General features: G+C 41.6%; 1 protein-coding gene across 1 annotated transcript in view; it reads right to left on the minus strand.

Moving 5' to 3' along the window:
- Positions 1 to 14,485, minus strand: part of LOC137301830 (protein FAM81A-like) — a 36,283-nt gene that overhangs the window by 13,724 nt on the left and 8,074 nt on the right. Inside the window, exon 3 of the mRNA XM_067971490.1 lies at positions 8,350 to 8,590. Coding sequence (XP_067827591.1) covers positions 8,350 to 8,590 — 241 coding nt within the window. The remainder of the gene's footprint in view (positions 1 to 8,349; positions 8,591 to 14,485) is intronic.

Raw genomic sequence — 14,485 nt, forward strand, 5'->3', positions numbered from 1 at the left:
CTTGTCAATGTTGCCGAAAATGCCTGAGGATTGGGAGGATTTTAGAAATCAGCAAAAGATGACCAAGAAATTGATAAAGAGGGAGGAAATAGAATAAGAGAGTAAACTAGCAAGTAATATAACAACAGCTTGTATGAGCTTTGAAAAGTATGTAAGAAGGAAGAGATTAGCAAAAGTAAATGTGGATCCCTTAGAGGCAGAGACAGGAGAAATTATAATGGGGAATAAGGAAATGGCAGAGATGTTAAACAAATATTTTGTATCTGTCTTCACAGTAGAGAACACAAAAACAATAGTGGGAAATCAAGGGTCTAATGAGAGTGATGAACTTAAAGTAATCAATATTAGTAAAGAAATTAATGGGACTAAAAGCCAACAAATCCCCTGGACCTGATGGCCTACATCCTAGGGTTCTAAAAGAGGTGGCTGCAGAGATAGTGGATGCATTGGTTTTGACCTTCCAGAATTCCCTAGATTCTAGAACGGTCCCTGTGGATTGGAAGGTAGCAAATGTAACCCCGCTATTCAAGAAAGGAGGGAGAGAGAAAACAGGGAACTATAGGCCAGTATAGTAGTAGGGAAAATACTATAATCTATTATTAGGGATATGGTAACAGAGCACTTAGAAAATCATAATATGAATAGGCAGAGTCAAGACGGTCTTATGAAAGGGAAATTGTGTTTGACAAACCAATAGAGTTTTTTGAGGGTGTAACTAGCAGGGTAGATAAGGGGGAACCAGTGGATGTGGAATATCTGGATTTTCAAAAGGCATTCGATAAGGTGTCACACAAGAGGTTGTTACACAAGATTAGGGCTCATGGGATTGGGGCTAATATATTAGCATGGATTGAGGATTAATTGACAGACAGAAAACAGAGAACAGGAATAAACGGGTCATTTTCAGGTTGGCAGTTTGTAAATAGTGGGCTGCCGCAAGGATCAGTACTTGGGCCTCAGCTGTTTATAATATATCAATGATCTAGATGAGGGGGCTGAGTGTAATGTATCCACGTTTGCTGACGATACAAAGCTAGGTGAGACAGTAAGCTGTGAGGAGGACGCAAAGAGGCTACAAAGGGATATAGATAGGTTAAGTGATTGGGCAAGAAGGTGGCAGATGGAGTATAATGTGAGGAAATGTGAAATTATCCACTTTGGTGGGAAGAATAGAAAGGCAGAATTTTTTTAAAAGGACAGAAACTAAGAAATGTTGGTAGTCAGAGGGATTTGGGTGTCCTTGTACGTGAATCACAGAAAGTTAACCTGCAGGTACAACAAGCAATTAGGAAAGCAAATGGTATGTTAGCTTTTATTGCAAAGGGGTTGGAGTATAAGAATAAGGAAGTCTTGTTACAATCATATAGGGCTTTGGTGAGACCATACCTGGAGTACTATATACAGTGTGGTTTCCTTACCTAAGGAAGGATATACTTGCCTTAGAGGGGGTGCAACGAAGATTCACTAGATTGATTCCTGGGATGAGAGAGTTGTCCTATGAGAAGAGATTGAGTAGAATGGGCCTATACTCTCTGGAGTTTAGAAGAATGAGAGGTGATCTCATTGAAACGTATAAAATTCTTAGAGGGCTTGACAGGGTAGATGCTGAGAGTCTAGAACGAGGGGTCATAGTCTTAGGATAAGGGGTTGGCCATTTAGGACTGAGATGAGGAAAAATTTCTTCACTCAGAGGGCTGTGAATCTTTGGAATTCTCTACCTCGGAGGGTTGTGGGTGCTCAGTCGTTGAGTATATTCAAAACTGAGCTTGATAGATTTTTGGACACTAAGGGAATCAAGGTTTATGGGGATAGGGTGGGAAAGTGGAGTTGAGGTAGAAGATCAGCCATGATCTTATTGACTGGTGGAGCAGGCTCGAGGGGCCATATGGCCTACTCCTGCTCTTATTTCTTATATTCTTATGTGTCCTTCAAAGAAAACTGCAAGTGTGGCTTCTTGAAGACCACATTGCCTTTTCAGCCCTGGCCATCAATAACTCGATGACTGTTGCCTACAGCTGTTGAGATGAGCAGGAACAGGCATTAGATGTTGTTGCTGAAGTAGACATGGAGGTATTGTAAGCCAGGGCTGCAGAGGGTGAAATTATCTACTATGATGCCATCCACTATATCCTGCCACATCTACCTGCAATGACTACGAGAAACCAGCTCTACAGGCTCTGAGTCAACAAGGAGCCATTAGCAGAGCTGTGCCATCTGCTGCAAGAATACCTGCAGCCAACCTGGTTCAGCAGTGCGAGCGGCAGTCAAGGTCACCAGAACCCCGAACTTCTCCTCCTCCATCTCCTTTAAGGCTTACTGTGCTGCCTTCTTCTGGGGAGGAAGGCCACAAAGGGCAAACAGAACAATCCTATTTGCAACCACCTCATGCAGCAGCACTTCTACTTCACCAGCCATCAAACAGGGGTACAAATGCTGTGCCGCTGCATTGGTTGTTCACAAGCTCCGTTTCCTGCCTCCACATTAATTGTGCCAGACTCTGAGTTTTGCTTTTTTTTTTGCTTTTAGAAAGGCTTAAATCACCATTTTGAATACTTACAGCCTTTTTAAAGGCTAACAACATTTTTGCTCCCGTATGCTACCAATTATCTTTAAGTGACTGCATCCCTTTAAATAGTCTCAGCGACCCTTGTCAGCAGTCCTTTAAGGGCATGTGATTTCCCCAGGCTATTCTGGAAAGCTCCCAACATCAGGCCCAAGATGTGCTGGGATCTTGCTCTAACTATTCACACGAGGCTGCCCCACAAGTTATGGCAGGGTCTGCCCTCCCCTGCTCGGGTGTGCACCAAGCCCATCACGCCTGCCTCCTGCTCAGTCCTTGCACGGATCACAAAATCTACAAACGTGCAGGTTCTTTTTCATACCTAATCTAACTCAATCTATTGATTCTAATGCTTTTCTAACTTTTTAATTAGTTTTAGAGCTTGGTGACGGCAATGCCTGGAGTAGCACTAAGGCATACTGAGAAGAAACTTCCAAGTTTAATTACCAGAAGGCGTTTCTGCAGGAACTGGAACGCTTTATTTGGCCTCAAAGTCCTAGGTTAGGGAGGGAAAAAATCAGCAATGGTTGATGCTCCTGATTGTTATCCAGTGACCCTTGTTGGAACGTTAGTGTGGAGGTCAAGTGAGGACAATATCGAGCCCAACTATGATGCAACACCCAAAAAGGTGCGTACAAGTCATGATAAACTTGAGACTGGCTCCAGGGATTGAACTGCATATGTAAGGACGAGATGGTCTGATTAAAGGAGAGGAATCACCTTTGTGAGATTATAGTGTAAAAGGAGCAGAGAGTGCAAAATATTTTCAGGGCAGGTGGGTAATATAAATAGGGTAAATTCAGGAGCCCTAGAGCCTCTCAGCAATAGAAAGAAAGAAAAAAAAAGTGAAAAGAAAAAGAACTTGCATTTATATAGTGCCTTTCACAACCTCAGGATGTTTCACTGCGAATGAAGTACTTTTGAGTGCAGTCACTGTTGTAATGTAGGGAAATGCAGCAGCCAATTTGTGTACAGCAAGGTCCCACAAACAGCAATGAGAATAATGACCAGAAAATCTGTTTTAGTGATGTTGGTTGAGGGATAAATGTTGGCCAGGAGAACACTGGGAGAACTCCCCTGCTCTTATTCAAATAGTGCCATAGGGTCTTTTATGTCCACCTGAGAGGGCAGATGGGTTTAACATCTCATTCAACAACATTCAAACACGGGCACTGCTGAAGCCAGTTATTGCACTGTCCCATTCCTCCTCGTAGAGGTCAAACAAGGAGTGTTGAAAATATAGACAGAAGAAGTAATGAAAATAGCTGACTGCTGAACATATTACTTCTACTTTATTCAGCACTTTGTGTTGGCAAGACTCTAGCATGTGAGGTTTCAAAATGGGTTGTTTTCATGTAGAAACTATTAGTTATTGTTATGGAACAACTTGGAAGCAGTGCAGAGTTTCTCCACACTGTTGTCACAGAGTGCCTCAATTGTATCCTTAGAAAATGTCCTGGTGTGACACATCATTTGGCTCATTCTGTCCATGCACGTGGTTTTTCAGGTCCAGCTTGCCAGATTGATGTCATATGCTGATGCAGGTTTGGACTGTGAACTGTAATACTGTTCCCACTCGATGCACCTGCCACTAACACTTACTTGTGAGAGTTCTGCCTTCAATCTTCGCTTTTGAGCTGGATCTGATTCAAGGTCTCGCAACAACATGCTTATTGTACTAAAACACAGCGTTACAGTTCTTTTTTTGTTAGCTATTACATACTCCATTACTCAACACAAAAAATGTGAATTTATCTATAATTCTCAAAAGGATGTGAATTTTTCAAGTTAAACCTCAGGTTCATAATCTTTTCTCCTTTAAAATATTTTTAAAAGATCAGATTAATCCTGGTCAAATGTAGTTTGAAGCCTCCCTACAATTATTGTAATTGAATTGGAATCTATTGGATGAAAATGTTCTGCTTTTGTGTCCAGACTAATTTGAAAGTGCTACTGGAATTGGTTATGCCAACAGTTTCAATATTGTTTAAGTGGCGTAAGTACAAAAAAGCAGCAAGCATGACGTCAGAATCAATACTGAATTCAATTAAGAAAACTCTTAACAGCTTCTGAAATATAGAAGAGCACATCAGTCATTTTAACAGTAAAGTAAGTGAATAAATGGTTTGCTCTACATGTCATTTCCTGAATATCACAAACCAAGACAATACTGATAGGTAGTCCATTTGGTCTCAACTTTGATCACTCAATAGTCCCTTAGTGGCACATGTACTAGAACACCAATGGACCATGGGTTGGCTATGGGTTCACCACACACGATCCCCCATGTAGTGAGCTCTTGATCTGAGCTGTGCCAGTATGGAAAGGCATAGTAAGGAGGCCAGGTGCTTCTGAAAATAGGGGCAGGCAAAATCTAAGAGGGCGTCATCCAGGCCGCTCTCACACACCTCCCAGTCAATGGCTATAGGTTACCACTCCTGCAGGTCTGGCCTCTGTCAGAATATTGTGTGACGCAAGAGACTACAAAGGCAAAGGGAGAAAAAAAAAACAAAGTACAATAATTTTGTTACATTTGTAGCAATAAGTTATGAACCTAATTAATCTGTACTTGCTCATAATTTGTTTGTGTACCACAATATAATACCTTTAACAATTTTTTAATTAATTCTCAGGATGTGAGCATCGCTGGCAAGGCTGGCATTTATTGTGCATCTCTAGTTGCCCTGGGCCTTCTATTCTTGTTGTGATTGTGATACAGCTGAGTGGCTTGCTAGGCCACTTCAGACAGCAGTTAAGAGTCAACCATGTTGACAAGTCACATATAGGCCAGACCTAAAGGACATTAGTGAACCAGTTGGGTTTTTACGACAACCTGAAAGCTTCATGCTCGCTTTTACTGATAGCAGTTTTTAAAAAATTTATTTTTTAAATAGAATTTAAATTCTCAAACTGTCATAGTGGGTTTTGAATTCACATTCTCTGGATTATTAGTCCAGGCCTCTAGATTAATAATACAGTAACATAACCACTATGCTACCATACCCGCTCACTTTTGAACTTTGCACAAATCAGGTGTCTGAAAGCAGTAGCGTTCAGTTCAATCTGTGAGAATGGTGCCTGGCCATATAAATCCAAGAACTGCATGTATTTGCTTGGAAGTTACCAGAAGCTGAACTGGACCAACCATATGTGAACTCTGCACTATATCATATAACTACTGGTGGGGCAGCAAGCATAGATAGTATTTATCCAGGATCTGTACTCTAGCTCCAATATCTATGTAAGGATAGATGGGAGTCTTACTGATCCTTTCTCTCTCAAAAGAAGAACAAGACAAGATTGTCAATTGTCACAAGTCATATTTAATATCTTCATCAATGATGTGTTAGATGGCATTGTAAGGAAAAGTTTTGGAGAGTGTGTTCTAGGCATTTCACAGACAAGCATGCAGCTAACCTTAGAATGAGTGACAGCTCCAAGGACATTGGCAGTGCAGCCCCTCATGGAAAAGGCCATTATGTCAGACTTTACTTCTGTCATGACAACTCATATAACCACTACTATATAGGCCTTGGGCTGCAATTTCACCTCCTCCTTGAACAGCATGGCTAATTCAACGCTGACAGCCATTGACAGGGGCTTCAATTATATTGCCATGGGGTTTGCTGGCCTACAGATGAGTGGACACAGTGGGACAGATTTTCAACTGACCACACAGATGTAAAACCGATGTTGAGGATCAGCCGCAATCAGTGGAAATGAAAAGTGGGCGGTTTCTGTAACAAGTGACTGATCCACAATGGCCAGTTTTATACCTGGGCCAGAAAATCTACCCCCGTGACACGGAGCCTGGGAACGGAGGCAGGACAGACTTTTACCCAGAGAATGGTTAGAATGTGGAACTAGCTTTCACAAGGAATAGTTGAGGCAACTAGCATAGATGCATTTAAGGGGAAGCTAGATAAACATGAGGGATGAAGGAATAGAAGGATATGCTGATAGGGTGAGATGAAGTAGGCAGGGAGGAGGCTCGTGTGAATCATAAACACCGACGTGGACCAGTTGGGCCGAATTGCCTGTTTCTGTGCCGTACATTCTATGTAATTCTATGTAATATCAACACGGTGGCCACATGAGCAGGGCAGAGGCTGTGTACTCTGCGACTAGTAGCTCACCTCCTGATCGCTGAAAGTTTTTCCACTATCTACAAGAATCAAGTCAGAAGTGTGCTGGAATACTTACCGCTCATCTGGGTGGGTTCAGTCACAACAATGCTCAAAAAGCTTAACATCATCCAGGACAGAGCAGTTCACTTGATCGGTGCCCCTGCCACTGGAGTCAATATCCACACTCTCTACCACCAGCGCACAGCGACTGCAGCATGTACAATCTACACGATGCACTAAAGCAACCCACCAAAGTTACTTCGATAGCATTTCTATCCTCTGTGACCTCTACCATGAAGAAGAACAAGAATAGCAATGTCGTGGGAACAACATTACTTCCAAGTTCCCCTCCAAGTCACACACCAACCTGATTTGGACCTATATCACCATTCCTTCATCACCATTATTCTGGAATTCACTAGCCAACACTATTGTGGTAACGCCATCACCACAAGGGCCTCAGTGGTTCAAGGAGAAGGCCCACCACCTTCTGGAGAATAAATTTTAAAAAACATAAGGGATATATTTTATACACATAACTTGTCCTGGAATATGTTCATTTAAAAGACTGAAGAGGCTTGTTTCTGAATGAATTAAACTGTTCTTTTTTAATATTATTGTGGTATTTCTTACACAAGGAAGCAGTTTAGAAGTTCAGGATTGCATTTTTGCGGATTACTGATTAACAGAGTTTCATTTGCAACATAATGGAGGCCTTTTCTCACAGGAGGCTGCTGTGGTGACACAAGGAGAGAAAAGCAGGACCAAAATTAAGTAGGAAAGAAAGAAGAAAATCTAAACTGGAAGAGAGGAAGTGACAAATAAAGAACTGCAAAAATGTTATAGCACAGATTAGAAAGGATTATACTCCAGCTTCACCACTATTTTATTTACATTTGTGTTAAATCAATGGTCATTTGCACCAGGCTACCTATCTGATTACCTATAGCTAGCAGAGTTGCTTTTTAACTTTGAGTCATGACATTAAACAGACTCTATTATGACATGAATCTAGAAGATAATATAAGAGTCCAAACCAGTTTATAGTTCTCTGCTAATTACAGAATGTCAAACTGCACATCAATAAACTGGCTGCAGTTTACATAAAATGATTTCTCAGTTTCTAACATCTGGTATCAGTTAATTTGTCATTCTATCTTTATGGATTTTACAAAATCAATAAATAGAATAAAGCTGAAGACTATACTACAGCTAATAAGGAGATGTAGAATTTATACTAAAAAACAACCAATCAGCATAAAAATTCAAATGCAAACAATATCTAATTTAATCTGAACAACAATTAGTGAGCACCAGATTTCTTAGTAAAGTGAGGAAGCTTTCAGTTCATTGTTTATTGCTTTCTAGCACAGCTACATTTGCATTGTTTGCATCGAAGACTGAGGCCCTGTTTATTCGACAGGGTTGCCGACAACATCAAGAGTGCTGTCCTAGACGACCCTGGAACGTAATATAAATAATAGGAATCAAAACTCAACGCAGACTAAGGATCAAACCGATGGCTTTCCTGGTCCACACGGCTCAGTACCACACTGGGCAATGTATTTATTGAGTGAGCCATCGGGGTAGCCCAGGCTGCCAAAATTTGAAAAGGTTTATATTTAAACATTTAAATCTGTAGTAACATGAGTTAAATCTCACCTCTATGTCCTTGTTTAATTGTTTCACAATGACAGTGATGTATCTTATATGTTCCTCCAAGAGTTGCCGAGCACCATATTCTTCTTCACCTCTGCTTTGCAGTGCCCGTGAATTTGAATCAATGGCATCCTTGATATACCAGGTCTGATCCATGCTGGCATTCATGGTTTTCTCAGGATGGGTGATATGACTTTCTAATTGGCCCACCTGCCTGGTAGATGTCCTGGGACGATCTCGCGGCCTTCGCGTCCATCAGGAATAGAAATGAGAAGAAAATATTATTAGCAATTAGAAACTTGAATCTGAACAAGTGGGGCTCACGTAGTAACAATCTGGAATGTGTTCAGACACGTCATTATGTAATTGATATTTGCAGTAGTTGAGAATTTTCTAAGGAATGAAATATCTGAGTAGTGAGCTCTATGGTTGAAAGCGCTATAACTTCAGAAGAAACATTAATGAAAAAGTGTACCTAACAACTTAGTATTTTCTTCTTTCAAATTATAATGAGCTGCACTGACAAATCCCTGTAAGCACCTTGCTGGCTTGCCTTGTTTGATGCGGAATGCTGTCTGACAGAGGACGATGAAAGATGAGTAAAATAGTATAGAAAATAAGAGGGAGGGAAGGAAAAAAGGAACAGTGTCATAATTATTTGTCTGATCATTTTTTTCACAAAAAGTAATTTTCTTGGGAAAATAATAAAATCAAAATCAATTTTTAAAAGAACTAAAAAAACAGATCCTGGCAAACAAATCCATTCTGTTGAAGATCTGTGAATGTGCTTCTCAGCTGGAGGCAAATCTGAGAATGATACAGTCGAATATAGAAACCAAGGATGCAGGAAACGGTATTACACACGTTTGCTAGACATGTCTGCGTAAAACTCAAAGGAGGAACCAAAAAGTGGAGAAAACTGAGAGACAGCAAACTTTAATATGATGCTTTGAAGCATCAGATTAAACCTGAAAATTCTAATTTGAATGAAAGTTCCTTTAAGTTACTGAAACCATACTCTGATATGTCCACATTTCACTAGCAGCTGTTTTAGGTGGTGGGGGGAGATGAAATAACTTGTCTGTCCATCAAATAATAATTTTCCGGTATCTGAACTATTCCTGTCTGGAGTGTCAGTTTTGTGAGTCCGAAGTGCATTCTTATTGGCTGTCAGATTTCACTACCTATCAAAATTTAACCAATCAACAACTATTTAAGCACACCAATTCCAATTTAAAAAAAACAACCAATTGCATAAATTTCAAGGGTGAGGGCTTCAATTAACAACAACTTGTATTACATAGTGCCTTTAATGTAGAAAAACATCTGACAGAGGCATGATTAGATTAAACATGAACACTGAGCCGAAGAAGAAAACATTAGCAGGGGTGACCAAAAAGCATGGTCAAAGAGGTGCATTTTAAGGAGGGTCTTAAAGGAGACAAGGGAGGTAGAGAGGCAGAGTGGGGTTAGGGAGGGAATTCCAGAGCTTGTGGCCTAGATGGCCATCGATGGTGGGGCGAAGGTAGGGGGGGATGCACAAGAGGCAAGAGTTGGAAGAATGGAGAGTTCTGGGAGGGGGTTGTAGAGCTGGAGGAGGTTACAGAGATGGGGAGGGGCAGGGCCATGAAAAGATTTAAGAAAGGTGTTGGGGCACTGGGAGCCAATGTAGGTCAGCAAGGACAGGAGTGATTAGCAAGCGGGGCTTGATAAGGGATAGAATATGAGCAGAAGAGTTTCGGATGAGCTGAAGTTTACAGAGCATGGAGCACAGGAGGTCAGTTAGGTAAGCATTGGAATAGTCCAATCCGGAAGTGCTGAAGGCATGGATGAGAGTTTCAGCAGCAGGTGGTCTGAGGCAGGGGCGGAGATGGGTGATGTTCGGAGTAGGAAGTAGGCGGTCTTTGGGACGGAGAGGTTTTGGGGACGGAAGCTCAGCTCAGGGTCAAATAGGATGCCGAGGTTGTGAACAGTATGGTTCCATTGCAGACAGTGGAGAGCGGAGTGGAATCGGTGACAAGGGTACAGAGTTAGTGGAAGGGGCTGATGACGATTGCTTCTGTCTTCCCAATGCCTAACTGGAAGAAATTGCGACTCAACCAAGACTAGATATAGGACAAGCAATTTGACAGCAGAGAGACAGTGGAGGGGTCGAGTGATGTGTTAGAGAGGTAGAGCTGGGTGTCATCAGCATACATATGGAACGTGACCCCATGTCTTAGAATGATGTCGCCAAGGGGTAGCATGTGGATGAGGAAGAGAAAGAGGACAAGGATAGGTCCTTGAGGTAACAGTGCGGGAACAGGGAGAGAAGCCATTGCTGGAGGTTTTCTGGCTATAATTGGATTGATGAGAGTGGAACCAAGCAAGGACAGTCCCACTGAGCTGGATAATGAAGGAGGATGGTGTGGTCGACCGTATCAAAGGCTGCAGAGAGATTGAGGAGAGGGGTTTGACTTGGTGGGAGGTTTGGATTGGTGGGGAAGGACAGCTGAATGGAAGGTCTCAATCTTAGTGACAAAGAACTCCATGAGCTCCTCAGACTTGTTGTTGGAGTGTGGCTGGAGAGGGCAGGGGAGGGGGATTTAAGGGGACGGTTGGTAGTGGAGAAAAGAAGCTGAGGGTTATCTTTGCTCTCCAGGATGATCCTAGAGTAGTCGGTAGTTTTGACAGAGGAGAGTGAGGCCCAATTCCAGTTGATATGGTCCAGCCAGAGGTGGTGATAATTGGCTAATCCAGCTGTACGCCACACATGTCTGCGGCCCTTGGACTTGAGGGAGTGAATATGGGGGCCATACCAGGGAGAATGAACAGGATGGGAGTGCGTAAAGGTTTTACAGGGGACAAAGGTATTAAAAGTGGAGGTGAGAGAGTGGTTGAGCAGATCAGCAGCTGTAGAAGTTTAGTGAAGAATGGCAGGCCAAATGCTGGGCAGTTGGTAGTTTGAAAGTGCAGCTGTAAGTCAGTTGGGAATGAGATTTTTCCAGGGCAGATGCAGAAGGAAGTGGGGTTGGAAGGGGGTAGGGGGATGTGGATGGTGAGGGAAAAATCAATGAAAGAACAAAACAAACAATCAGGTTGTTGGAAAAGAAATTTCAACGTGTTTTCAGCTGCATTAATTCTCCACCCCAGATACTTCACTGATTGTGATCAGTCTCTGCTCCCTCATGATCCTACTCTGGAGGGTCTCCTCCACTTCCAGGCCACTATTCCTGTCCCAAGCCACTGCTCTGCTCCCAGCCTTCTGGGCTTCCCACTTCCATCTTTCAGTGCTGCACCTGCCACTCCCCAGTCTCAGCACTACCTTTAGAGGGTTTAATTTAATCCAGAACAGTGTAGTACAGTAATTCTAAATAAGCAGAATGATATATCTAAAAAATAACAGAATCAAAAGATAATTAAAACTGTAGGAAAATGTAAAACCTAAAGCTCAACTACAGTGGAATAGGTGGAAAGAAATGGCTGAGAAAAGTCTGGAGAAAAAGAAAATCGGAAACTTTTAACTTGATAAATACCAAGTGCCAAACCCAAAGTGAGAAACTTTTATCAAACCCCTTCACCAGGGTTACTTTGGCTGCAGTTTCTGCAAATATGAAATGTTATGAAAACATGATTTGCACTGGGTAATGAGTGGAAATGATTTGACACATCAAGATTGTGCTGGTGTTTTTCACCATCTGTGCCACCCAGTCTAATCCCACTTTCCTGTCCATTCCCCATACCCTTTAATATTATTTTTTTCAAGTAATTATCTAATTCCCTTTTAGAAGAATTTATGGGCTCTGCTTCAACAATGGTTTATGGCAAGAGAATTCCAAACGTTAACCACCCTCTGTTTAAAGAATCTGTTCTAACCTCCCCTTTTAATTTTTTTGCGATTAGCTTAAATTTGTGTCCTCTCACTACTATCTGGCTGACAAATGGCAATAATCTATCTACCCTGTCATAACCTCGGAATCTGTATCAGGTCACCTCTTAAGCTTCTTTGCTCCAGTGAAAAAAACGCATTAACTTCCCTAATCACTCTTCAGAACTATAATCCTCATCCCTTGGTAATACCTTTGTGAATCTAGGCTGAACTTTTTCCATTCGGCAGCCTTTCTATAATGGAGTAACTACTAATGGGAGGTATGTAAGAGCAGCCCAGAGTAGATCGACTCATGATGTGGTCCTCTACCACAATGCAAAAAGAAAACCTGACCCTCACCATTCCCCCTCCATTTCCTTTAGTAAATATCCTCACAGCACAGGAGACATCAGAAACTCAGTGGAGTTGCACCCAGAGGAAATCGAACCCCTGGCCCGCCAATCTATAGTGTTCCAAAATGAAGAGACATTGCACCCTGCTGACTATATTTTATTTTATTGGCAGTCACATGTATTCATTAAAGATAAATCTCTTGTAATTATAATCTGGGTTTAAATTAATATCTCTATTTTCTCTGTATATTTAAAACTGCAGGTGTTGGGAAAGCCAATGATGACAGTAGCCATAGAAACAATATGCAAAAGAAAAATAGGAAGGACTGTAAACAACACAGGGTGCAATAAACAACATGAGCTAAATGTCTGACAAAGCAACAGTACCTACCCCAAGTCTTTAAAGCTCATACTGTTGTTTTTTTAAATGATTGAAAACTATTTCACCAATCTAATTTGTAAAATCATCCTTTAATACTGTTGAATGACCTGGGCATGTAATGTAATGCTTATTGTATTTGTTTAGCTTTCAGAGCAGTCAGTTGACCTTGCCAGCATAAATCCAAATTCTATACTGTCTACTGGTCTCACAAAATATATTTAGGTACAATGACTACATGTGAATGCTACTTTGCTTTTCTGTTTGCTTTTTTAAAAAAAAGTAAATAAAAAGACATCAGTCAAGCAATGCGAGTGCACCCCCAATATCCTTACTCCAAAATCACATTTCTTGGCCAAACATAATGCCTGAACGATTTTGTGTCACAGTATCTTATCCCCATAAGTCTGCAATTCCAAAAGCCAGTCATTGGATATCATGGCCTGTTTTTGTTTTACTTTAGACACCAGGATTTTCTGAAAGAGCCTTGTCTTATGACCCATCTAAACAATTTACATTTTTAAAAATTCATTGTTAGGGTGTGGGTGTCACTGGCAAGGCTGGCATTTATTGCCCTTCTTGAAAAGGTGGCTGTGGGCCTTCTTTATGATACAACTGATTGACTTGCTAGGCCACTTCAGAGGGCAGTTAAGAGTAAACCACATTGGTGTGGGACTGGAGTCACATATAGACCAGACCGGGTAAGGACGGCAGGTTTCCTTCCCTAAAGGGCATTAGTGAACAATGTGGCCTCAGACGAAGCCTGGCAAAGTCATCAGATAGAAGATGGTATACCCTAATCTTTAGATCACCTTGCATCAATGTTTTAGTTGCACAAGCTGAATTCTGTAGATTCTACAGAGAAGACACTTTGTTATGTGACTTAAAGGTACCTTACATTATAGGAGTGCAGCTGATGGAAGATACACAGATCTCCTGCCGTCAGCTGTATTTGTAAACATAAGCATCCCGACTTGCACAGAACAGCCGCATTGTCAGTCTATGATTCTGCTGTCAGGTTAAGTGTCTCCTATTGCAGCAAACTAAGGGCCAGAAACCAGTGCCATGCACCTGCATGCTTGCATCATCACAAGCAATACAGTGTGATGGTGCGAGGGTGCAAATGCATAGGACTGTTTTGTTGATTCTCAGGTCCTGCTAAATCAATAGTGTTAAAATTGTTTATGTCCACTGCCGAGTGCAGCTAAATTATATAATTATCTTTTTCTCAACTGGTCAGTTTAGGGTTGCTATTCATAGATGAGGTGCTGTGAGAATCAGACATGTACAAAGCGTGGATTCAAGTTAAAGAAAACACATCTCAATGGGCCTTGATTAGGAACAACAGCATATAAGATAAACAGGAGGGGGCGGCACACACAGGTTGCAGGCCTCCATTTAAGCATTGCTCTCACAGGACCCTAACCTATAACGTAAAAGTGCCTTAAGTCTGGTAGTTTTGATCTACCCATGACTGAATAGTTAAAATGCTTTCTACAGCGGGAAACCATACAGACCAGGAAGGTTGTACGTTTGATCCCTAGTCTGTGTTGAGTTAGC

This window comes from Heptranchias perlo, chromosome 34 (assembly GCF_035084215.1).
Source record: "Heptranchias perlo isolate sHepPer1 chromosome 34, sHepPer1.hap1, whole genome shotgun sequence".
NCBI lineage: Eukaryota > Metazoa > Chordata > Chondrichthyes > Hexanchiformes > Hexanchidae > Heptranchias > Heptranchias perlo.